We start from the raw sequence: 27,601 nt of genomic DNA on the forward strand, positions 1-27,601 counted from the left end.
TGAGCAGTCCTCCCCATAGCAGCCTCCACTGGTTTCTTTACATATTCCACCTTATTTCCTTTTCACTGCTGTGAAGTACATTTGTTTAAACATTGTTTGGTGGCAGTTCACCTGGTGCACCTGTAAGAGAATGCACCTATAAGAGAATGCACCTGGAAGTTAGAACATTATTATGACACAAAATGTAAATTGGTGAAACTAATGCAAGGAATGCAATTCAATGAATGGATTTTAAAAGGTTATTTAGTGCATGTTTTTGTTGTGTTTCAGGTGTGCGGTATTCAACAACAGAGGGGTGTCTGGTGAAACTCTCTTGGTAAGAATCTAATATTCATACAAAGTACAGTTTAAAAGGATTTTTGCGTGTATGCCTTATGTTTTCAATTCAGACATGCATTCAAAAACATAAAATGTTTCAATGATTATATTACTCTGTACAATCAAAATGTATCTTCATGTCCAATCAAAAGGCACCTGAATCTACACAGATATGCAAACACTCACAACATGACACAACGACATAGGCCCTACATCCTTTTGGCACTCTACTCCACATGCCTGTGCAGTTGTCTCTGGCAGAGTGCATGCTTTCCCTTGCATTGTGACTGGAGCTATTCTTCAGTGTGTCACCCAGCACCCCATAGCATGTCTGTGTCTGTGTCACACGTGGCATGTGTAACCCATAGTATATTGGGTAACCCACAAGGAGCCTAGTCCAGACAGTGTGCAGACAGACGATGTTATCACATAGCAGGGATTATTAAGTGGACAGATAGATAGTGTATTCTAGCACTGGTCCGTAGAGCAGAATGAGCTTTCCCTGTCCTGTCTTCACGAAGACCCACAAGGTTTATCTTTGAATCTATTTCCGTTCATATATAATCACTGAAGCTGGAGACTCTTACCTCCCTCACTAGCTTTAAGCACCAGCTGTCAGAGCAGCTCACAGATCACTGCACCTGTACATAGCCCATCTGTAAATTGGCCATCCAACTACCTCATCCCCATACTGTTTTTATTTATTTATCTTGCTCCTTTGCACCCCAGTATCTCTACTTGCACATTCGTCTTCTGCACATCTATCACTCCAGTGTTTAATTGGTATATTGTAATTACTTCGCCACCATGGCCTATTTATTGCCTTACCTCCCGTATCTTACCTCATTGGCACACACTGTATATAGACTTTTTCTACTGCATTATTGACTATATGTTTGTTTATTCCATGTGTAACTCTGTGTTGTTGTATGTGTCGAACTGCTTTGCTTTATCTTGACCAGGTCGCAGTTGTAAATGAGAACTTGTTCTCAACTAGCCTACCTGGTTAAATAAAGGTGAAATAAAAATCTATATATATTTAGCCAACAATTAGCTCTTTACTCTACTATCAATCTTCATTGAAGTGAGGACGGACTATAATGCTATTGAAGAGATGCTAACTTGTTAGAAAATGTGCATATGCATATGGACAAAAACTGGTTGAATCAACGTTGTTTCCACGTCATTTCAACCCCCAAAAATCTATGTGAGGACATTGAATCAACGTGGGAAAACTGATTGGATTTGCAAAAAGTCAAGGGCATTTTATATATTTTTTCACCCAACTTTTAACCTCAATCCCAATGACATGATTTCACGTTGAGTTCACGTTAGTTGACAACTCAACCAAAGGTAAATCAAAACTAGACGTTGAACTTGTCTGTGCCCAGTGGGTAATTATATTATGTACCAGTGTCACCCAAACAGCTCAGCCAATCCACAATTGGAATCTAGTATGTGTACACAATTCGTCCAATGTCCCTTTTGAGATCTGTGCTCTCAGAATGAATGAATGGGTTGTTTAGTGTCTTGTCCTTGTTGTATTCACATGTGCAGTCACATAGACACAAATGCACGCAAGCAAGAACACACACACAAACACACACACAAGTTATAATATTACAACGGCAACCCCAGGCCAGGTTTTCATCTGAAAGGGCTATTCTCAGTTGCTAAACTGGGCCAATACTGTAGTGCACGCATGGAATTAGAAGACTAGTAATTTAGTAGGATCTCTATGTGCATATGTGAAGAATGATTACAACTATTGCACTACATAACGTGGTTGTAAGAAAGAAATTACAATCCTTCCATTAGCTTTGAGGAATTGTGCTGAAGTTTTATGTAAATGACTAAACTTCCATACGCCTTTGTGACTGTTTTCTCTGCAGCCAGTTGAGTGTGAATGGCGTCCATTGTTTAAATAGGGCACAGTGTTGGAATGAATATCCTGCTGTGTGAGAAGTGCCCTCTGCTTGGCCACAACTAGGGCTACTGCCCTAACTACACACTGACCCCCCACTCACACACCACAATAGTGTGGTAGCCCGCTCAGTTAAAGTCTAAGCATTACCTTTCGGAGCTAATGCAATTCTTCAGGTCTCGAACCACCTTTGTTAGTCTAAGCATTTAACATACAATAAATGCTTTAGTTGGTCCATTTAATTCACATCATATTTCATAGTAATATGTAACATTACTACAATGGATGGTTATTGGACTTTGAACTTTATATTGTATCTGTGTTGTAGGAGACAACTTTATTACTGTATCATTGAAGAGGGTGCCGTCTTTCGGATGGGACGTTAAACGGGTGTCCTGACTCTCTGAGGTCATTAAAGATCCCATGGCACTTATCGTAAGAGTAGGGGTGTTAACCCCGGTGTCCTGGCTAAATTCCCAATCTGGCCCTCAACCATCAAGGTCACCTAATAATCCCCAGTTTACAATTGGCTCATTCTTCCCCCTCCTCTCCCCTGTAACTATTCCCCAGGTCGTTGCTGCAAATGAGAACGTGTTCTCAGTCAACTTACCTGGTAAAATAACGGTAAAATAAAATAAAATAAAAAAAGAGGAAATTGTTTCAATCTGTTTTTATTATGGTTGTAACATTACCAGCATGGCATATTTCCATACAGGATTTACCTCAGTGTTTTACCCAAAAGGCTCAGACCTTTCTGTTTCTATCTACGTGGGCCAGTATCCGTGTCTCATTGGGCCAAGGCTCCGGCGGACCTGCTCTTGGGGCCAAGGCAAGGCCCTGGGTACTTTTCAGCTGGAATTTACATAACCATGGCTAACTGTGAACTTTAACATCTTCTCACAAAGCAAGTCTTGAATGATGCAGATGTTGTTGATTAGTCTTTAGTGTCACCCTCCTGATGGAAACACAATAACACTAGAGCTTACAATAACAAACACTGGCGGCCCATTGGTGTGGGGGTAAGTCTCATTGGAAATGCACCAGTAGAGTTCCTACTCCACTCAAGTCCTTTACTGGAATGTAGGTTATGAAGACACAGCAACTGGATATGGCTGCTGTGAAAAAACATTCAGGCTGAACTTTGTGCAAGAATATTGATGAAGAAAGATACTGGTAGTCCCAGTTTGCAGCCAGAGAGAAAGAAGATATGTCTGACTGAGAAATAGGCCATGTTAAATCGTGATGTCAGGGAGGTTATAAAACCTGCATCATCCTCAAGGTTATTTTAAGTCAATGTAATATAATTACTGTTATTTCAGTGGGTTTTAGGTACAACATAGCACATATGGCCAGCTTTGCAAACTTTACATTGTTTTATCCTGCAATAGATGTCGTTCAATTGATAACGTACATTATTGTCTTCTTCAAATTACTCTTAAGGGGAAAGTAATCTAAAAGTATGTCACGGCAGTCAAAAGGAGGAGACCAAGGCGCAGCGTGGTATGCGTACATTCTTCTTAAATATAAGAATGAACACTGAACAAAACTAACAAAATAACGAAACGAACCGTGAAGCTATACAAATGAGTGCTGAGCAGGCAACTACACATAGACAAGAACCCACAAATACCCAAAGGAAAATGGCTACCTAAATATGGTCCCCAATCAGAGACAACGATAAACAGCTGCCTCTGATTGGGGACCATATCAGGCCACCATAGACATATATATACCTAGACCTACAAAACCCCTAGATATACAAAAGCCCTAGCCAAGATAAATCTAGCATACCCACCCTAGTCACACCCTGACCTAACCAAAATAATAAAGAAAATATAGATAACTAAGGTCAGGGCGTGACAGTACCCCCCCCCCCCCCCCCCCCAAAGGTGCGGACTCCCGACCGCAAACCTGAACTTATAGGGGAGGGTCCGAGTGGGAATCTACCCTCGGTGGCGGCTCTGGTTCTGGACGCCGCCCCCCTCTTTACACTGATCCCTCCGCCTTCGTAGATCCGGACCGTGGATCATCGCCGGAGGCTCTGGACTGCGGATCATCGCCGGAGGCCCTGGACCGGGGACCCTCGCCGGAGGCCCCGAGCTGGGGACCGTCGCTGGAGACCCCGGACTGGGGATCATTGCTGGAGGCTCCGGACTGTGTTCATTCTTATAAATAAGAGAATGTACGCATACCAGGTCTCCTCCTTTTGACTGCCGTGACATTATTTTGTACATAATGTTTCTGCCACCGTTATGACTGAAAAGAGCTTCTGGATATCAAGACAGAGATTACTCACCTCAAATGAGAACTTGTTCTCAACTAGCCTACCTAGTTAAATAAAGGTGAAATAAAACAATAATAAATTTAACTGGATGAAGATTTTTTTTCTCTTACGAGTCGGACTCGAGGGATTTACTTCAGACACCCGACAAGGCCCAAATCCCAATCATTCACATGAGAAAGAGACGGAGATAACGGGGACGTAGGTTGGGGTGCCTTGTAAAGATCTGACGGCGAGAGGGTAATCTGCCTCTACCATCAGTCCTATTAGCCAACGTACATTCATTGGATAACAAAATAGATGAGCTACAATCACGAATATCCTACCAATGGGACATTAAAAACGGTAATATCCTATGTTTCACTGAGTCGTGGCTGAACAACAACATGGATAACATACACCTGGCAGGGTTTACGCTGCATAGGCAAGATAGAAAAGCTGCTTCTGGTAAGACAAGGGGTGATAGTCTGTGTATATTTGTAAACAACAGCTGGTGCACAAAATCTAATATTAATAAAGTCTTTAGGTTTAGCTCGCCTGAGGTAGAGTATCTCATGATAAGCTGTAAACCACACTATTTACCAAGAGTTTTCATCTATATTTTTTCATAGCTGTCTATTTACCACCACAAACCAATGCTGGCACTAAGACCACACTCAATGAGCTGTATAAGGCCATAAACAAACAGGAAAACGCTCATCCAGAGGTGGTGCTCCTAGTGGCTGGGGACTTAAAACTTAAATCTGTTTTACTTCATTTCTACCAGCATGTTAAATGTGCAACCAGAGGGAAAAAGACTCTAGACTACCTTTACTCCACACAAGAGATGCTTACAAAGCTCCTCCTCGCCCTCCATTTGGAAAATATGACCATAATTATATACTCCTGATTCCTGCTTACAAGCAAAAACTAAAGCAGGATGTACCAGTGACTCGGTCGATAAAGAAGTAGTCAGATGATGCAGATGCTATGCTACAGGACTGTTTTGCTAGCACAGATTGGAATATGTTCTGGGATTCTTCCGATGGCATTGAGGAATACACCACATCAGTCACTGGCTTCATTAATAACTGCATCGATGACGTCGTCCCCACAGTGACTATACATACATACCCCAACCAGAAGCCATGGATTACAGGCAACATCCGCACTGAGCTAAAGGGTAAAACTGCCTCTTTCAAGGAGTGGGACTCTAACACGGATGCTTATAAGAAATCTCGCCATGCCCTGCGACAAACCATCAAACAGGCAAAGCGTCAATACAGGACTAAGATTGAATCGTGCTACACCGGCTCCGAAGCTCGTTGGATGTGGCAGGGCTTCAAAACTATTACGGACTACAAAGGGATGCACAGCCGCAAGCTGCCCAGTGACACGAGCCTACCAGACGAGCTAAATTACTTCTATGGTCGCTTCGAGGCAAGCAGCAATGAAGCTTGCATGAGAGCATCAGCTGTTCTGGATGACTGTGTCATCGAGCTCTCCGTAGCCAATGTGAGTAAGACCTTTATTAAACAGGTCAACATTCACACAAGGCCGCAGGGCCAGACGGATTACCAGGACATGTACTCCGAGCAAACACTGACCAACTGGCAAGTGTCTTCACTGACATTTTCAACCTGTTCCTGACTGAGTCTGTAATACCAACATATTTCAAGCAGACCACCATAGGCCCTGTGCCTAATAACACTAAGGTAACCTGCCTAAATGACTACCGACCCGTAGCACTCACGTCTGTAGCCATGAAGTGCTTTCAAAGGCTGGTCATGGCTCACATCAACACCATTATCTCAGAAACCCTAGACCCACTCCAATTCCCAACAAATCCACAGATGATGCAATCTCTATTCAATTCCACACTGCCCTTTCTCACCTGGACAAAAGGAACACCTACGTGTGAATACTATTCATTGACTACAGCTCAGCGTTCAACACCATAGTGCCATCAAAGCTCATCACTACGCTAAGGACCCTGGGACTAAACACCTCCCCCCTCAACTGGATCCAGGACTTCCTGACGGGCCGCCCCCAGGTGGTAAGGGTAGGTAACAACACATCTGCCACGCTGATCCTCAACATGGGGACACCTCAGGGGTGTGTACTCAGTCCCCTCCTGTACTCCCTGTTCACTCATGACTGCATGGCCAGGCACGACTACAACACCATCATTAAGTTTGCCGACGACACAACAGTGGTAGGCCTGATCACCGACAACGATGAGACAGCCTATAGGGAGGAGGTCAGAGACCTGGACGTGTGGTGCCTGGATAACAACCTCTCGCGCAACGTGATCAAGACAAAGGAGATGATTGTGGACTACAGGAAAGGAGGACCGAGCACGCCCCCATTCTCATCAACGGGGCTGTAGTGGAGCAGGTTGAGAGCTTCAAGTTCCTTGGTGTCCACATCACCAACAAACTATCATGGTCCAAACACACCATGACAGTCGTGAAGAGGTTACGATTAAGCTTATTGCCCCTCAGGAGACTGAAAAGATTTGGCATGGGTCCTTAGATCCACGAAAGGTTCTACAGCTGCACCATCGAGAGCATCCTGACTGGTTGCCTCACTACCTGGTATGGCAACTGCTCGGCCTCCGACCGCAAGGCACTACAGAGGGTAGTGCGTACGGCCCAGTACATCACTGGGGCCAAGCTTCCTCCCGTCCAGGACCTCTATACCAGGCAGTGTCAGAGGAAGGCCATAAAAATGTTCAAAGACTCCAGCCACCCCAGTCATACACTGCTCTCTCTGCTACCTCACGACAAGCGGTACCGGAGCGCAAAGTCTAGGTCCAAAAGGCTTCTTAACAGCTTCCTCCCACAATAATACTCCTGAACAGCTAATCAAATGGCTACCCAGATTATTTGCATTGTCCCCCCCCCCCCCCTCCTCTTATACTCTGCTGCTACTCTCTGTTTATTATCTATGCATAGTCACTTTAACTCTACCTACATGTACATATTACCTCAATTACCTCGACTAACCTGTACCCCCGCACATTGACTCTGTACCGGTTCCCCCTGTATATAGCCTCGCTACTGTTATCCATTTTTTTTTTAACACTTTTTTTTGTTGGAAAACTGCATTGTTGGTTAAGGGCTTGTAAGTAAACATTTCACTGTAAGGTATTCGGCGCGTGTGACAAATGAAATATGATTTGATTACCTTTTAGAAAGTAACCGACCCAACCCTGCCTATCCCGAGAAATCGAGATGCCTCTTCTTTTTATCACCTATCTGTTCTAGGATTAGATTGAACAAGTGTCTGAATTCAGTTTGTGTTTTACTCATTTTCTTTTCTCTAACCTTACTGGTCCATTATTGTTCTCCATGTCTGTGATGTTATTTCACTGTCAGTGGATTGTTTACTCAATGTGATAGAACAATGCTTGCATTAATCGATTGTGCTTGTGATGGACAGATACTACAGGCCATTAGCTGAAAAAGGCTGTCCAGCAGCAGGCTTAAATGTTATTACAGTATACCTCCTCCTGTGTTTGCTACTGCTTTAACTCTAAATAGCCCCTGTCCCTGAGTCAGCCATTTGTAATACCAGAGCTTATTTTTCTACCACTCATTCCAATCCAGCATGATGAATATACTGTATAGCATCATGGAGAGTGTTTGGCCTTCAAGTCACAAGCAGTGTTTGTGCACATGTGTGAGGAAGGGTGTGAAGGCTTGTGTGTAATTCATTTACAGTATGATTTCTCTGCACATCTGAATATAGATCGCCGGAACAGTGTGTGCACATGCAGAGGTCGCAGTGATATTTGCGTGTGTGTGTGTGTGTTTTACTTTGCAGTACTTTCCTCCTTACAGTTGAAAGTCAATCTATCAACAGAAAAACTGTGCTGTAACACTAAAAGGGACATGGACGCACCACACCACACCACACCACACCACACCACACACACGCACACGCACACGCACACACACACACACACACACACACACACACACACACACACACACACACACACACACACACACACACACACACACACACACACACACACACACACACACACACACACACACATGGTGAACTCTTCTTATCTTTGTGTGCTACCAGACTCCCAGAACATACTGTGCTGCCAACACAGAGGACCTGGAGGCGGTCATCGAACACATCCAGAGGACAAATGAGGACGCCCCTCTCATGGCTGCTGGGGTCTCCATGGGCGGGTTAGTAGGTGCCTCTTCATGTTTTCTCACTTCAATAGAAGTGACACTATGGCCCAAATCCTGAGAGCTGCAAGCATTACTCAGACTCAGATATAAATCATGTGTTGATGTAGGCTACCGTATTGATGTCAACGGGACATACATGTATTTATGGAGCAATACTATACAACAGTATATCTTCACTGAACTGTGGGAGTTAGTCTAAAGATACTGCCTTTTATGTAGAGCCTGGAAAGTACTTGGTTGTCCCATCTATAGGTTAATATTGATATCTCAAAAACTGAGGTAAATGCTCACCAGCAGAAATGTTGTCATGGGTTGGTTATGTATTGTATTTTATTTTGCAGCCTCCTCCTTTCCCCTGTCAGAAACACCACTTTTCATTTGATTAAGGGGCTCAGTCTCTCAGTAGTACTTACACCATGTCAAAAGAGGCATTATAGCTATAATCCCCTACCTAAGTGAGGGTTTCCCCTCTCCCTTCTCCCCCACCCTCTCTCCCCTCCACCGTCCTCCCCCCTCTCCCCCTACCCTCTCCCTGTCTTTCTAATCCCAGGATGATGCTGGCGAACTACCTGGGGAGGAAGGGCAGAGAAACATGCCTGAAAGGCGTGGTTGTGTTCTCGGCAGGCTGGGATGTGTTTGAGTGCACAGCGTCACTGGAGAAGCCTCTGGACCGCTTTCTCTTCAACTCCTACCTCACCAGCTGCCTGCAGGCGGGCGTGGACAGGTGGGTGTTCGCCGTAGCAGGCTGGACGGGCTACTGGGGGATTTGTCTAGATTAGCTCTTAGCTCTTAGTTGCACTGAGCTACATTGTTTAGCTTTTAGATGTTAGCTTTTAGCGACCCCTGAGGTTGGGCTCTAAAAGCTAACAGATAAAAGTTCTTTCTCTTTCTCTCTCTCTCTTGGGATATTTTCCTATCTCAATCAATCAAATGTATTTTATAAATCCCTTTTTACAGCAGCAGTTGTCACAGTGCTAAGCACTCAGTACTCTACTGTCAGGCCCAAATCATTTAATGGACATTGCCAATGGATATTGAAGCAAACCCACATGCTTCCCTATGTTTCCCATTGAAGCAAACCTACTTCCTTCTTCCTTGTGTTTTTCTCTCCTCTAGACACAAATCTGTGCTTGAGAAGAGTTACGACATTGATCATGTGATGAAGGTAAAATGCACAACCTTTTTAATGACCTCCTCTACTACAATCAAAGTAAAAGCAACCCATCGGTTGTTCCACCAATTTGGTGCCTTTGAGAAGTGTAACTTGGTCAAATAAAAGTTTGATTTCACAAAATGTTTACACTCTGTCATAAAGAGCACATGTTCAGCTTCATAAAAAACACATTTCCCATCTCAAGAGGTAAAATGTAAAAAATGACTATAGTAAGTGCCTAATAATAGCCAAATAAAGTAATAGGGTTGACCATAAGAGGGTTGACAATTTAATCTTAAATCAGCCATAAATCCCCTCGTGACAAGGGGAATGGAAGCTTGTTGTGTGCAACAAGGAGTGGCAATTGAATATAAGCTTCACAAAAAAAATGAATTTCTATAACATTTCTAGCCTTTATATCTATGTTTTTTTTTTTTTCCCCTTACTAACTTTTCTGATAGCTACTTTATTGAGGAAAAATAGAACACTTGAGTGGTTTAAGGGGAAACATTTAAATGTCTTGGAATGGCCTAATCAAAGCACAGACCTCAATCCAATTGAGAATCTATGGTATGACTTAAAGGCTGCTGTACACCAGTGGAACCCCTCCCACTTGAAGGAGCTGGAGCAGTTTTGCCTTGAAGAATGGGCAAAAATCCCAGTGGCTAGATGTGCCAAGCTTATAGAGACATACCCCAAGAGGCTTGCAGCTGTAATTGCTGCAAAAGTTGGCTCTACAAAGTATTGACTTTGGGGGGGTGAATAGTTATGCACGCTCAAGTTTTCTGTTTTGTTGTCTTATTTCTTGTTTGTTTCACAATAAAACATATTTTGCATCTTCAAGTGGTAGGCATGTTGTGTAAATCAAATGATACAACCCCCCCAAAAATCTATTTTAATTCCAGGTTGTAAGGCAACAAAATAGTAAAAATGCCAAGCGGGTTGTTTCGCAAGCCACTGTATTGTTGCCGGATGTCACCTTTTAATTTGACTTCATCCCAACCCCCCTGCAGGCAAAGACCCTCCGTGAGTTTGATGAGAGGTTCACGTCTATAATGTTTGGCTACCCCACCAATGATGACTACTACCATGATGCCAGTCCCATCCACAGGCTCAAGTCTGTGCAGGTGCCCATGTTGTGTCTAAACGCTGCAGACGACGTCTTCTCTCCCAGTCATGGTGGGTCCACAATCACACCCCACCACTGGCCCTCCATTTTGGTTACAAAGCCCACCACTGGCCCTCCATTTTGGTTACATAGCCCACCACCGGCCCTTCATGTTCGGTACATAGCCTCCCACTGGCCCTCCATGTTGATTACATAGCTGATAAGCAAGGCATATACCGAAAGACAATGCAGCCAAAGACACAATGTAGAAGACATCTTTTCTGGGGGAAAATGTATCCATAACTGTTATAGTGGTCTACCGTCCTCCCTCAGCTAACTTTTGTGCACTCAAGGAGTTAACTAGTTTGTTGTATTATTTTACTAAATCAGAAGTTATTATCCTGGGTGACCTAAATTATGTTTGGGAAATGCAATCTAAAATTAAATCTAAAAGACATGTGTAATGATCTAAACCTAACCCAGATGGTGACCAAGCCTACACGGCCCAACCTGCGTAAGGATCACTGTGTAAAGATCCTTCAAGTCAACTCTGATTGATCTTTTTCTAACGAATACACCAGAGAAATATGTTTCTACTGGTGTCTTCGTCCAAGATATTAGTGACCATTGCCCAGTTGTTTGTGTTAGAGATGTGAGAATACAAAAATCTCAGCCTCGTGTCATCACAAAGAGGAACTTTAACAACTTCAGTGAACAGGCTTTTTTACATGATCTTTATTTTAGTGATCTTGATTGTGTTTCATCTATACCTGAACCCGGTTTAGCTTTCAGCCTTTTTTCAGATGTGTTCAATACTATTGTGGATAATAATAAAACCAAGGGTTAAAGGTAGGTCGAATGCCTGGTACACTCTGGAATCAGAATCAGAAGAAGTATCAGAAGTAATTCATAAAATATATAATGCTTGGGTCAAGGCCAGGAACACAGGCTTAGGCTCGGAGTGGCACGCTTTTAAGCAGCTGAGGAATCATTGTGTAAGACAAATCAGAAAGGCTAAATCTGATTATTATGTAACCGCTCGTTCGGATTGTAATGGGAACCCGGCTAAATTCTGGAAAACTGTCAAATCCCTGAAGGGTTGTACTTCCTCTTCTCTGTCACAACAAATTAATTCAGATACTGGCCTCATTATGGTGAAAATGCCATCATTGATGCATTTAATCACCATTTTATTTCAGCAGGCTATCTCTTTGAAATAACTTCTAAGCCTATTCACAATGATACTGGGCTGGATGCTGATAGGGGAAACTTGCTGTATGATGATAGTCAAAGCTTTTCTTTTAGGCTAATTTCACAAAAATAAGTCCCGGATGCTTTGTAGCAATAGACAACGAGAAATCCACATGGGCCGACCAATTGGATCCAATTGTACAACTTTGCTCTTTTTCATCTGAGAAATGTATTTTGAATGTAAACCAATCAGGGTTTAGGCATGGGCAAAGCACTATTACAGCAATCACTTTAGTTGATAATGATCTTGTCAAAGGTTTAGACACTAAAGTGAAATGTGCTGCTTTGTTTGTGGACCTGTCAAAAGCTTTTGATACTGTTGATCATGCTATTTTATTGAAGGAGTTGTCCTCAATAGGCCTGAGCTCTGACGCCTTTTCACAGTTTCATGATTATCTTAGTGACAGAACTCAGGCCATCGTGATTGATGGGGTTAAGTCGGAATTTCTTGAAGTGCATAAAAGCGGTCGATTTTGGGACCTGTTCTCTTCACTATTTATATAAACACAATTGGTCAATCTGTTAAAAAACCTGATCTATATGCGGATGATACTATTATGTATGCTATTGTCCCAACTGTTGATCTGGCTATGTCAAAACTACAGTCAGATTGTATAGCTACAGTTGAAGTCGGAAGTTTACATACACCTTAACTAAACTCAGGTGTTCACAATTCCTGACATTTAATCCTAGTAAAAATTCCCTGTTTTAGGTCAGTTAGAATCACCACTTTATTTAAAAAATGTGAAATGTCAGAATAATAGTAGAGAGAATTATTTATTTCAGCTTTTCTTTCTTTCATCACACTCCCAGTGGGTCAGAAGTATTAGTATTTGGTAGCTTTGCCTTTAAATTGTTTAACTTGGGTCAAACGTTTCGGGTAGCCTTCCACAAGCTTCCCACAATAAGTTGGGTGAATTTTGTCCCATTCCTCCTGACAGACCTGGTTGTAACTGAGTCAGGTTTGTAGGCCTCCATTCTCGCACACGTTTTTTCAGTTCTGGCCACACATTGTCTATGGGATTGAGGTCAGGGCTTGGTGATGGCCACTCCATTACCTTGATTTTGTTGTCCTTAAGCCATTTTGCCACAACTTTGGAAGTATGCTTGGGGTCATTGTCTATTTGGAAGACCCATTTGCGACTAAGCTTTAACTTCCTGACTGATGTCTTGAGATGTTGCTTCAATATATCCACATAATTTTCCTGCCTCATAATGCCATCTATTTTGTGAAGTGCACCAGTCCCTCCTGCAGAAAGGCACCCCCACAACATGATGCTGCCAACCCCATGCTTCACGGTTGGGTTGGTGTTCTTCGGCTTGCAAGCCTCCCCCTTTTTCCTCCAAACATAACGATGGTCATTATGGCCAAACAGTTCTATTTTTTTTTCATCAGACCAGAGGACATTTCACCAAAAAGTATGATCTTTGTCCCCATGTGCAGTTGCAAACCGTAGTCTGGCTTTTTTATGGCGGTTTTGGAGCAGTGGCTTCTTCCTTGCTGAGCGGACTTTCAGGTTATGTCGATATAGGACTCGTTTTACTGTGGATATAGATACTTTTGTACCTGTTTCCTCCAGGATCTTCACACGGTCCTTTGCTATTGTTCTGGGATTGATTTGCACTTTTCGCACCAAAGTATGTTCATCTCTAAGAGACAGAACACACGTCTCCTTCCTGAGCGGTATGACGGCCATGGTGTTTATACTTGCGTACTATTGTTTGTACAGATGAACGTGGTACCTTCAGGCGTTTGGAAATTGCTCCCAAGGATGAACCAGACTTTTGGAGGTCTACAATTATTTTTCTGAGATCTTGGATGATTTCTTTTGATTTTCCCATGATGTCAAGCAAAGAAGCACTGTAGGTGCTTGAAATACATCCACAGGTACACCTCCAATTGACTCAAATTTGGTCAATTAGCCTATCAGAAGCTTCTAAAGCCATGACATCATTTTCTGGAATTTTCCAAGCTGTTTAAAGGCACAGTCAACTTACTGTATGTAAACTTCTGACCCACTGGAATTGTGATACAGTGAATTATAAGTGAAATAATCTGTCTGTAAACAATTGTTGGAAAAATTACTTGTGTCATAAACAAAGTAGATGTCCTAACCGACTTGCCAAAACTATAGTTTGTTAACAAGAAATTTGTGGAGTGGTTGAAAAATTAGTTTTAATGACTCCAACCTAAGTGTATGTAAACTTCCGACTTCAACTGTATGTAGAAATCCTTTGCTGAATTAAAACTTGTGCTTAATATTGGCAAAACAAAATACATGTTGTTCTTAAACTCTAGTAGTAATGTTTTAGATGTTTACTCATTATATGGTTTTCCAATTGAACGTGTTCCCGCATATAAATACTTAAGCATTTGGATTGATATGGATTTGACGTTTAAAAAAACATATAGATTAGCTGGTTAACAAGCTAAGATTTAAAGTTAACTTTTTCTACACAAACAGATCGTGCCTTTGTCTGAGCAGTAGGAAGCAAATTATTCTGTCAAACATTTTATCTGTTCTTGATTATGGTGATATTATTTATCAAAGTGCAGCTGCAACTACTCTTAAACCTTTGGATGCCATCTACCATAGTGCCCTTCATTTTGTTACAGGTAACAGTTTGATACAGTTTTGATACTCATCCCTGCATCCTGTAACAAAAGGTTGACTGAACTTCATTAAAGTCAAATACATTTTTATTTGTCAGATGTGCCGAATACAACAGGTTTAGACTTTACCGTGATATGCTTACTTACATGCCCTTAACCAACAATGCAGTTTTAAGAAAATGTGAGTTAAGAAATGTTTTACAAAATAAACAAAAGTTTTAAAAAGTCACACAATAAAATAATATTAACAAGGCTAAATAAAGGCGTTACCGGTACCAAGTCAATGTGCGGGGGTACAGGTTAGTCAAGGTAATTGAGGTAATATGTACATGTAGGTAGGTATCTCTACATTACTCCCTTTTTTTTTTACAAGGCCCTACTTCATAAACTTACATCTTATCTAACTTTGCTGTTGAAGTATAGTCACCTGAGTTGCCTGACCTGTTCACAGGATTGGTTAACTCTTGAGGTTCCTAGGGTCTCCACCGAGCTAGGTAAATATACTTTTAGTTTTAAAGCACCGTATTGCTGGAATAAAATAAAAAATACATTTAATATTAATGTCCTGGTGCCGTTCGGGCAATTTAGAGTATTGATTGGGGACTTATTTGTGGAGGAATGTAACTGTTTTTCTGGGTGATTTGTGATGTTTTACTTGTGCTTCCCATGACGGTGTTTTTGTATTTTAATGTGTATATACACTACCGTTCAAAAGTTTGGGGTCACTTAGAAATGTTCTTGTTTTTGAAAGAAAAGCAATTTTTTTGTCCATTAAAATAACATAACATTTATCAGAAATACAGTGTAGACATTGTTAATGTTGTAAATGACTATTGTAGCTGGAAACGGCAGATTTTTTATGGAATATCAACATAGGCGTACAGAGGCCCATTATCAACAACCTTCACTCCTGTGTTCCAATGCCACGTGTGTTAGCTAATCCAAGTTTATCATTTTAAAAAGCTAATTGATCATTAGAAAATCATTTAGTAATTATGTTAGCACAGCTGAAAACTGTTGTTCTGATTAAAGAAGCAATAAAACTGGCCTTCTTTAGACTATTTGAGTATCTGGAGCATCAGCATTTGTGTGTTCGATTACAGTCTGAAACTCGTCAGTCTATTCTTGTTCTGAGAAATGAAGGCTATTCCATGCGAGAAATTGCCAAGAAACTGAAGATCTCGTACAATGCTGTGTACTACTCCCTTCATAGAACAGCACAAACTGTCTCTAACCAGAATAGAAAGAGGAGTGGGAGGCCCCGGTGCATAACTGAGCAAGAGGACAAGGACATTAGAGACGCCTCACAAGTCCTCAACTGGCAGCTTCATTAAATAATACCCGCAAAACACCAGTCTCAATGTCAACAGTAAAGATGCGACTCCGGGATGCTGGCTTTCTAGGCAGCATTTTATGTTATTTTAATGGGCAAAATATTTGCTTTTCTTTCAAAAACAAGGACATTTCTAAGTGATCTCAAACTTTTAAAAGGTAGTGTATATGTATATTTTGTGTATAATGTGTATATTTTGTGTATAATGTGTATATTTGTGTTTTGTGCAGGGCACATTCTTGTAATGCCTTAATCAGTGTGTAAGACATAAGATTTATACTACATGGAATATGTACGTGCATACAGTATTTCTGTGGGGTTTTGGAAGTCAAATCTCCAATCTAGTGCTCGGTTTATGTCCACTGCTTGACTGATAGATTATTAACAATGTGTTTCTTCTCATCAGCCATTCCAGTGGAGGCGGTGAAGCAGAACCCTAACCTAGCCCTCCTCATCACCTGCCACGGTGGCCATATTGGTTTCCTGGAGGGCCTGTGGCCCCGACAGAGCACCTACATGGACCGCGTGTTTAAGCAGTTTGCCAAGGCCGTCATAGAACAGGGTGGCGACCTCAATGACCTTTCCAGCTAGTACGACATTCATTTTCTCCCTCTCTCTCTTTCTTTCATTTCTTTCCTCCTCCCCTCCAGTCCTTCTCCCTCCCTCTCTCACTACAAGCAAAAAAGCATTGTTTATTTTTGAAGGGCACATCCTGTCGCAACACAGCATTCGTCCGTCAACTCATATATTCCTTCATACATTCATTAATTCAATGTATGTAGCCATGAATTCATATCATGCTTATTTTAAAAAGATGAGTATGTTCACATTAGTATGTTCAAATATGAATAATTTCAGCTGTCTTTCTCCATCCGTCAGTGTTCTCAACAAAAACTCTGTATCAATAGGATTTTAGTCCTCAGGGATTTTATTTCTTTTTTACATAGTGTCTGTCTGTCTGTCTGTCTGTCTGTCTGTCTGTCTGTCTGTCTGTCTGTCTGTCTGTCTGTCTGTCTGTCTGTCTGTCTGTCTGTCTGTCTGTCTGTCTGTCTGTCTGTCTGTCTGTCTGTCTGTCTGTCTGTCTGTCTGTCTGTCTGTCTGTCTGTCTGTCTGTCAAAGGTTTGTTATGAATGTGAATAGTTTATGTTAAAGAATGTTTAGTCCATTTAACAACAAAAAAATACCTAACCTAATCTCTCGTGACAGACAGCTAGCTGCTATAGTAGCGTGAGATTTAGTTCTGGATTCCGAGATGATACCTTTAATTTACCTCAACAGATCACAGTATTTATGTTCTCTTGAATTGTTCTGCATGCACTTTCATTCACACGTACTACCTGTACGCACACCAAATAGCTCTAACAATGTAATGTTATGGAGATAACTCATTATTAGTTATAAGGAATGTGAATTTGCACTATTTTAGTTTGAACAAGCCATGCCTGTAATTCCTTCCTGCAAACGCCCGATTTCAATAGTTTTCATATGTAAATAAGTATACCCAAAAGGCCTAATAAATTAATATGCAAATACCACATGGATGTTATTATTTGTCCTGATGTTGAGGACACAGCTAAGTCTTAGTTACTTTGTGGGCCAGTATTACAGTATTTTACCGTACTTGTAGGGTATTTGCTGAGCATATCAACCTGATGCATATATCATCAATTCAGCTGGGTTGCCAGTTTGGTTCTACTTCATCAAAACAATGATAAAGGAGTTGTTTACCATAAAGGAGTGAGCAAAAGTAGCCAAATTTGCTGCAACTAGGTCACCATCAATGCAGCTGGGTTACCAGTTCGGTTCTGTTTCATCTAACAATAGTAAAGGAGTTGGTTACCATAAAGAAGTAGCAAAAGTTACACCCGATCTGGCAACTTGGCTATTATGAATGCAGCTGGGTTGCCTGTTTGGTTCTGCTTCAGCAAACAATGATAAAGCAGTTGTTTACATCAAAGGAGTTAGCAAAAGTAGCACCAGATATGGCAACCGGACTGTCACCAATGCACTGCTTCAGACATTGCCTGTGTACAAAATGGCACCCTATTCAATATATAGTGCACTACCTTTGGCCAGAACCTCATGGACCCTGGGCAAAAGTAATGCAGGGAATGGGGTCTCATTTCATATGCACCTATGACTTTATTCCTGTGGAATTTGTATGTTTCTCTATTTTGCCCTGTGGCCATTAAGTAGCATGTGTCTCATCGTTATGACGTCATCACGTCCTGAAACTTACGACTAATACCAACACTACATCGTAATCAGTAGCACAAAGGACATGTTTTGTTTGTCATTATATATACAGTATATACAGTGGGGAGAACAAGTATTTGATACACTGCCGATTTTGCAGGTTTTCCTACTTACAAAGCATGTAGAGGTCTGTAATTTTTATCATAGGTACACTTCAACTATGAGAGACGGAATCTAAAACAAAAATCCAGAAAATCACATTGTATGATTTTTAAGTAATTAATTTGCATTTTATTGCATGACATAAGTATTTGATACATCAGAAAAGCAGAACTTAATATTTGGTACAGAAACCTTTGTTTGCAATTACAGAGATCATACGTTTCCTGTAGTTCTTGACTAGGTTTGCACACACTGCAGCAGGGATTTTGGCCCACTCCTCCCTACAGATCTTCTCCAGATCCTTCAGGTTTCGGGGCTGTCGCTGGGCAATACGGACTTTCAGCTCCCTCCAAAGATTTTCTATTGGGTTCAGGTCTGGAGACTGGCTAGGCCACTCCAGGACCTTGAGATGCTTCTTCCGGAGCCACTCCTTAGTTGCCATGGCTGTGTGTTTCGTGTCGTTGTCATGCTGGAAGACCCAGCCACGACCCATCTTCAATGCTCTTACTGAGGGAAGGAGGTTGTTGGCCAAGATCTCGCGATACATGGCCCCATCCATCCTCCCCTCAATACGGTGCAGTCGTCCTGTCCCCTTTGCAGAAAAGCATCCCCAAAGAATGATGTTTCCACCTCCATGCTTCACGGTTGGGATGGTGTTCTTGGGGTTGTACTCATACTTCTTCTTCCTCCAAACACGGCGAGTGGAGTTAGACCAATAAGCTCTATTTTTGTCTCATCAGACCACATGACCTTCTCCCATTCCTCCTCTGGATCATCCAGATGGTCATTGGCAAACTTCAGACAGGCCTGGACATGCACTGGCTTAAGCAGGGGGACCTTGCGTGCGCTGCAGGATTTTAATCCATGACGGCGTAGTGTGTTACTAATGGTTTTCTTTGAGACTGTGGTCCCAGCTCTCTTCAGGTCATTGACCAGGTCCTGCCGTGTAGTTCTGGGCTGATCCCTCACCTTCCTCATGATCATTGATGCCCCACGAGGTGAAATCTTGCATGGAGCCCCAGACCGAGGGTGATTGACCGTCATCTTGAACTTCTTCCATTTTCTAATAATTGCGCCAACAGTTGTTTCCTTCTCACCAAGCTGCTTGCCTATTGTCCTGTAGCCCATCCCAGCCTTGTGCAGGTCTACAATTTTATCCCTGATGTCCTTACACAGCTCTCTGGTCTTGGCCATTGTGGAGAGGTTGGAATCTGTTTGATTGAGTGTGTGGACAGGTGTCTTTTATACAGGTAACGAGTTCAAACAGGTGCAGTTAATACAGGTAATGAGTGGAGAACAGGAGGGCTTCTTAAAGAAAAACTAACAGGTCTGTGAGAGCCGGAATTCTTACTGGTTGGTAGGTGATCAAATACTTATGTCATGCAATAAAATGCAAATTAATTATTTTAAAATCATACAATGTGATTTTCTGGATTTTTGTTTTAGATTCCGTCTCTCACAGTTGAAGTGTACCTATGATAAAAATTACAGACCTCTACATGCTTTGTAAGTAGGAAAACCTGCAAAATCGGCAGTGTATCAAATACTTGTTCTCCCCACTGTATATATACAATATTATGTTTAATTTTATATACAAAACAATCAATTCTATTTACATTCGCAGCAAAAAGATATGCACGTATTAATATGAAGTGTATTATGCTGCATTTAATAAATTATTAAATGAAACATTGTACATTTGTCTGCTGTCTCTCCTTTTACAAGTGCTCTGCTTGTAAATGCATTTTCTCAATTGATTTTATTGACTTTTAAGGGTTTTATAAAATACCCCACTGTTGGCATCAGCTTCAGTATCATCTAACAATTGTGTAATAACAAGTTATGTGGTGTCATCCATCCCTCTTTCCATGACTAGAATGACATGAGGATGCTTTATGCTTCTATTAATCATTCCTCCTTAGTGAAAACATATTCCAATGTAAATGTATTTTATTTCCCTCTTTACATTAAGTTAACATCTTTGCAGTATGCAGGGAAATAATCTGGATCTGAGTCACATGGTAATGAGTCTCTGTAAATTCTGGTCCATGGTCAGAGGACCTCACACAACCTCTAATAGGCTGACCACACCGCTCGCGTCACGTGCGCAAAATAAATTTAGAAATCGATGTTATTCAATTATTGCACCCACACTGCTCGCACGCCAATGAGCGTCTGCGTTACCAAGGGCTAAAATAGAAGTCCTTTCTATTTCTGATGCAGATCGCGCTGCAAGTCCTGCCTCTCCCATCTCCTCATTGGTTTATAGAAGCAGGTACCCACGTGCCATCTCCTCATTGGTTATACCCACGTGGGTGATTGAACGACGAACTGTGTTGCCGGTCGGTGTAGTAATACTATGAAAGTTTAGATGCCAATCGCCATATAAGTTCAAAGATGAAAAAGCCTGGAAGGAGGAGAGATGACTAGAAACGATTCGATTTACCGTTTTATGTGTGGATTAATTGTCGGAGTAGAGGACCTTGTGCATCTCAGGTAAAATAACAACTCAATGTTTATATCCCAGTACAAATTAGCTAGCAACAGCAAGCTAGCTAAATAGGACAAATTAGCTAGCAAGTGCAAGCTAACTAGCTAAATTGCCATAAATGTTTAATGCTTTTCCACCTGTTCCCAAATTAATGTAATTGGTTCAGAGTTTGTTTTGATATTTTAACCTGCGTGTCGTGATCGTGTTTGGTGTAGGGGGACAAAATAAATGTATGCCCGATGGCGCACGATGGTGCACGCGCGCAGCCGGTTTGGGTTCCGTGTAAAGATATTCAGACGTCCTGTGAAAGTAAAATTTAATAGCTTGCCACAGAACAGAATCCTCATGGCTTATCATATAACCCGTAATGTGCCACACAACCAGGTTACTAGGTTATGACACATCTGTCACGCTATACCAGGCTTGCTGTTTTATGGTTGGCCGGATTTGGTGGACTCACTGTCATTGGCAGTCCTGCAGTCCTGGTGTAGTGTTTCTACCAGACCTGGGTTTGAATGGTACTACTGGTACTGGGCTATAATCCTTCATACATGCACACACTCATATATGAACGCACCAGTGGTGTAGTGGTGAGTGGTAAAGTGGGTATACAATTTTTTTCGAACAGTTTCACAAACGGTCCGCACTGGCGAAAGAATGCATGAACAATTCTTTGAGAAACACTGACATGTGGTAAGATGACACCAACAGACATGGCAGCTCTGCTTCTAGCTACTAAGCAACTTTGCAGTATTTAGTTTTTTGGTGGATTATTTCTTAGACTATTAGCCCAGAACGGTTTTTGTGTCATTACATACTGCCGGAAATAACTTTTTGATATCAGAGCGGCGGTAACTCACCAGAATTACGACCAGGAATACGACTTTCCCGAATTTGATCCTTACTCCGCAACCCCCAGGGCAAATTAACTTATCCCAGAGTCTGCTCCAAGACGCCGCCGGCAGAAAAGAGGTATTCAGAGTGGACTTCTAGTCCGACTCAGGAGGAGGCAACACCATCCACTGCTTCTGAGTGTATTACTCGCTAATGTTCAGTCTTTGGACAATAAAGTAGACGAGCTGGCCACGACCGGGAGACCCATGAGGCGGCGTGCAATTGGCCCAGCGTTGTCCGGGTTAGGGGAGGGTTTGTCCTTGTCCTATTGCGTGACTCCTGTGGCTGGCCAGGCGTAATGCACGCTGACACGGTCGCCAGGTGTACGGTGTTTCCTCCGACACATTGGTTCAGCTGGCTTCCGGGTTAAGCGGGCATTGTGTCAAGAAGCAGTGCGGCTTGGTGGGGTCATGTTTCGAAGGAAGCACGGCTCTCGACCTTCGCCTCTCCCGAGTCCGGGAGTTGCAGCGATGGGACAAGACTGTAACTACCAATTGGATATCACAAAATTGGGGGGGAAAATGAAATAATAATCATGATTATTGATACCACCACATTTAACCATGGCAAAGTGACTGGGAATATGGTTGAATACAAACAGTATAGATATTCCCTCCATTAGGCAATCAAACAGGCAAAACATCAGTATAGAGACAAAGTGGAGTCGCAATTCAATGGCTGAAACACGAGACGTATGTGGCAGGGTCTACAGATAATCAGAAATTACAAAGGGAAAACCATCCACGTCGCGGACACCAACGTCTTGCTCCCAGACAACCTAAACACCTTCTTTGCCTGCTTTGAGGATAACACAGTGCCATCGACGCGGCCAACTCCCAAGGATTGTGGGCTATCGTTCTCCGTGGCCGACGTGAGTAAGACATTTAAGCGTGTTAACCTGCGGGCTGTATCACCGCCTGGTACAGCAACTGCACCACCCGCAACCGCAGGGCTCTCCAGAGGGTGGTGCAGTCTTCCCAACGCATCAACGGATGCACACTGCCTGCCCTCCTGGACACCTACAGCACCCGATGTCAAGGAAGGCCAAAAAGATCATCCAGGACATCAACCACTCGAGCCACGGTCTGTTCACCCTGCTATCATCCAGAAGGCGAGGTCAGTACAGGTGCATCAAAGCTGGGACAGAGAGACAGGCCATCAGACTGTTAAATAGCCATCCATAACCGGTGTGAGAGAAATATTACATATTTACCTGATTTGTTTGATATTAATAGTTAACAATTAATACTTTACAAATAGTAAGACATTTCTGTTCTACTAATGCTATGTTTTTATGGTCTCCACTCTAGCTCCCTGCAGCTAATTTGGGCGTATGGTCAAGGACATGGGTTTTACTAGAGATAGTTTAGGAGTAGAACAATCCCTCATTGTTCCTAATCATTCTTGTATTTGGGAAACTAAGCCGGTTGGGGGTTCAAACAACACCAGGTGCAGATAACCACGAGATGAACCCAAAGTGTCTTATGATGCCCCCCGATCTGCATGGGAGGGGTTGAACCAGCCATGACTAAGCATTCTTAGTGTCAGCTATATAAGAACCAGGATTCCGCTGTAAAGTTAAAGCTCTCTGCAACACACTTTAGAGTGTGCGGTCGACCAGCTTCATTATTGCAATAATTAATCGATGTTAAACAAAGATGATTGTTTGAAGAAATGACAAAGTCTCTCTCAATATACACTGCTCAAAAAAATAAAGGGAACACTTAAACAACACAATGTAACTCCAAGTCAATCACACTTCTGTGAAATCAAACTGTCCACTTAGGAAGCAACACTGATTGACAATAAATTTCACATGCTGTTGTGCAAATGGAATAGACAAAAGGTGGAAATTATAGGCAATTAGCAAGACACCCCCAAAAAAGGAGTGATTCTGCAGGTGGTGACCACAGACAACTTCTCAGTTCCTATGCTTCCTGGCTGATGTTTTGGTCACTTTTGAATGCTGGCGGTGCTCTCACTCTAGTGGTAGCATGAGACGGAGTCTACAACCCACACAAGTGGCTCAGGTAGTGCAGTTCATCCAGGATGGCACATCAATGCAAGCTGTGGCAAAAAGGTTTGCTGTGTCTGTCAGCGTAGTGTCCAGAGCATGGAGGCGCTACCAGGAGACAGGCCAGTACATCAGGAGACGTGGAGGAGGCCGTAGGAGGGCAACAACCCAGCAGCAGGACCGCTACCTCCGCCTTTGGGCAAGGAGGTGCACTGCCAGAGCCCTGCAAAATGACCTCCAGCAGGCCACAAATGTGCATGTGTCTGCTCAAACGGTCAGAAACAGACTCCATGAGGGTGGTATGAGGGCCCGACGTCCACAGGTGGGGGTTGTGCTTACAGCCCAGCACCGTGCAGGACGTTTGGCATTTGCCAGAGAACACCAAGATTGGCAAATTCGCCACTGGCGCCCTGTGCTCTTCACAGATGAAAGCAGGTTCACACTGAGCACATGAGCACATGTGACAGACGTGACAGAGTCTGGAGACGCCGTGGAGAACGTTCTGCTGCCTGCAACATCCTCCAGCATGACCGGTTTGGCGGTGGGTCAGTCATGGTGTGGGGTGGCATTTCTTTGTGGGGCCGCACAGCCCTCCATGTGCTCGCCAGAGGTAGCCTGACTGCCATTAGGTACCGGGATGAGATCCTCAGACCCCTTGTGAGACCATATGCTGACACATGCACATTTGTGGCCTGCTGGAGGTCATTTTGCAGGGCTCTGGCAGTGCACCTCCTTGCACAAAGGCGGAGGTAGCGGTCCTGCTGCTGGGTTGTTGCCCTCCTACGGCCTCCTCCACGTCTCCTGATGTACTGGCCTGTCTCCTGGTAGCGCCTCCATGCTCTGGACACTACGCTGACAGACACAGCAAACCTTTTTGCCACAGCTCGCATTGATGTGCCATCCTGGATGAACTGCACTACCTGAGCCACTTGTGTGGGTTGTAGACTCCGTCTCATGCTACCACTGGAGTGAGAGCACCGCCAGCATTCAAAAGTGACCAAAACATCAGCCAGGAAGCATAGGAACTGAGAAGTGGTCTGTGGTCACCACCTGCAGAATCACTCCTTTTTTGGGGGTGTCTTGCTAATTGCCTATAATTTCCACCTTTTGTCTATTCCATTTGCACAACAGCATGTGAAATTTATTGTCAATCAGTGTTGCTTCCTAAGTGGACAGTTTGATTTCATAGAAGTGTGATTGACTTGGAGTTACATTGTGTTGTTTAAGTGTTCCCTTTATTTTTTTGAGCAGTGTACATGAATTCCCACGACACCGGCTACCACCCGATTACTCGACCTTGAACTTTAGAGGCTGCTGCCCTATATACATAGACATGGAACACTAGTCACTTTAATAATGTTTACATACTGCTTTACTCATTTCATATGTATATACTGTATTCTATTCTACTGTATTTTCTACTGTATTATGTGACCAATAACATTTGATTTGATTTGATGTACTATGAATGACCTAAAATGATAAATCCCATATTGTTATTATTTTTGTTATTATTCATGTTCTCAGCATTATTGTTTGGTTAGCAGTGTTTATGAGACACATGAGATGGAGTTTGGAAAACAAATGCCCACTGGATTGATGCAAATAACCATTCTGCCAGGTAGGCAACTTTATAGCTCGTTAACATTTATTTATATATTTTATTTTTACCCCCTTTTTCTCCCCAATTTCGTGGTATCCAATTGTTACTGTCTTGTCTCATCGCTACAACTCCCGTACGGACTCGGGAGAGACGTCCTCCGAAACACAACCCAACCAAGCCACCATGCTTCTTAACACAGCGCGCATCCAACCCGGAAGCCAGCCGCACCAATGTGTCGGAGGAAACACCGTACACCTAGCGACCTGGTCAGCGCGCACTGCGCCCGGCCCGCCACAGGAGTCGCTAGTGCGTGATGAGACAAGGATATCCCTACCGGCCAAACTCTCCCTAATCCGGTCGCGGCCGGCTGCGACAGAGCCTGGGCTCCAACCACTGCACCACCCTGGAGGCCCCTCATTAACATTTATTTGAGAAGGTTCTTGGGAAAGCCTTTCAATCTAGGCTACCAGAAGATGGTAGGCCTATCATTAGCACTGTTATATTTTTCCTGTTCTTTAATTGTTTGAAACCTGGATGTTTTACTGCATATTATGAGGAATGTCTTATCTTGCTTCAAAGTAGCCAAGCCAAAAACAGGGAAATATTTTATAAACACTTCCTCGTATGCACTCTCCTGTTTTTAGTGGTTTTTAAATCAGCTTTCTTCCATTATCTAGGAGACAAAATCATTATCCTAGTCATATTAGCAACCCATGATAGTTGTTTCATCTTTAGATCTCCCCTCTTTTTTTTCTAAAAGGAGATTTCCATCTCTGTCCATGAAACCGCTCGCAAGTGCCGTGCGCATTTTGGAATGGTGTTTTCCTACAAATTGCATTTCGGAACTGTCACGCCCTGACCTTAGAGAGCCGTTTTATTTCTCTATTTGGTTAGGCCAGGGTGTGATTAGGGTGGGCATTCTATGTGTTATATTTATTTGTTTTTGGCCGAGTGTGGTTCCCAATCAGAGGCAGCTGTCTATCGTTGTCTCTGATTGGGAATCATACTTAGGCAGCCTGTTTTGCCACCTTAGTTGTGGGTAGTTGTCTTTGTTAGTGGCCTGTATAGCCCTAGTAAGCTTCACGTTCGTTTTTGGTGTTTCTTGTTTTGTTGGCGACATTCTTAATGCCGTGTGCACATTGCTGCGCTTATAATGTGAAGAAATCATAGTTTATCAACATTTTAAGCTAAACATTCTGATCTGTTCCATCAGCTTTATGAATTGATACGGCTATACCTCCACTACACTACTTTTGTATTTGTATTTATTATGGATCCCCATTGGCTGCTGTTAAGGCAGCAGCTATTCTTCCTGGGGTCAAGCAAAATTACAGCATTTATACCATTTTTTAAACATTACAATACATTCACAACAGATTTCACAACACATTAAGTGTGTGCCCCCAGGACACTACTCTACTACCACATATCTACAACACAAAATCCATGTGTACGTGTGTATAGTCAAATCAAATCAAACTATATTTGTCACATGCGCCTAATACAACAAGTTTAGACCTTAGCCCTTAACCACTAAACTTTTGTCATCAAATGAGGAACTAGATACATCAAGTGCTTTTATTTCTGAACGGTAAAACAGTATGTATGAAAATACCTCAAATAAAAATGGGGACATTATGTACTGTCGCCTCATATTAAACATTTGATTTAATGTCAAATGTCAAATGTTAAAGAAGAGTTAAGAAAATATTTACCAAATAAACGAAAGTAAAAAAATTATTAAAAGTAACACAATAAAATGCGTATGTTATCGTGTGTGTGTATGCATGTGTCTGTGTCTGTGTTTTTGTCTCTTCACAGTCGCCGCTGTTCCATAACGTGAATTTTTATCTGTTTTTTATCTAAGTTTACTGCTTGCATGAGTTACTTGATGTGGAATAGAGTTCCATGTAGTCATGGCTTTATGTAGTACTGTGCGCCTCCCATAGTCTGTTCTGGACTTGGGGACTGTGAAGACACCTCTGGTGGCATGTCTTGTGGGCAGTGGTGTAAAGTACTTAAGTAAAATACTAAAGTCGTTTTTGGGGTGTCTGTACTTTACT

The 27,601-nt window shown here is 42.5% G+C and overlaps 1 protein-coding gene across 1 annotated transcript in view; it reads left to right on the top strand.

The window, feature by feature from the left end:
- LOC139550551 (phospholipase ABHD3-like) overlaps window positions 1–20,230 on the top strand; it is a 32,583-nt gene extending 12,353 nt beyond the window's left edge. The window contains exons 4-9 of the mRNA XM_071361505.1: window positions 271–316; window positions 8,601–8,713; window positions 9,270–9,443; window positions 9,836–9,884; window positions 10,886–11,051; window positions 16,585–20,230. Of these exons, the coding sequence (XP_071217606.1) occupies window positions 271–316; window positions 8,601–8,713; window positions 9,270–9,443; window positions 9,836–9,884; window positions 10,886–11,051; window positions 16,585–16,769 (733 nt within the window). The 3' untranslated portion in view covers window positions 16,770–20,230. The remainder of the gene's footprint in view (window positions 1–270; window positions 317–8,600; window positions 8,714–9,269; window positions 9,444–9,835; window positions 9,885–10,885; window positions 11,052–16,584) is intronic.
- Window positions 20,231–27,601: the final 7,371 nt, after the last annotated feature.

This window comes from Salvelinus alpinus, chromosome 23 (assembly GCF_045679555.1).
Source record: "Salvelinus alpinus chromosome 23, SLU_Salpinus.1, whole genome shotgun sequence".
NCBI classification, from domain to species: Eukaryota; Metazoa; Chordata; class Actinopteri; order Salmoniformes; family Salmonidae; genus Salvelinus; species Salvelinus alpinus.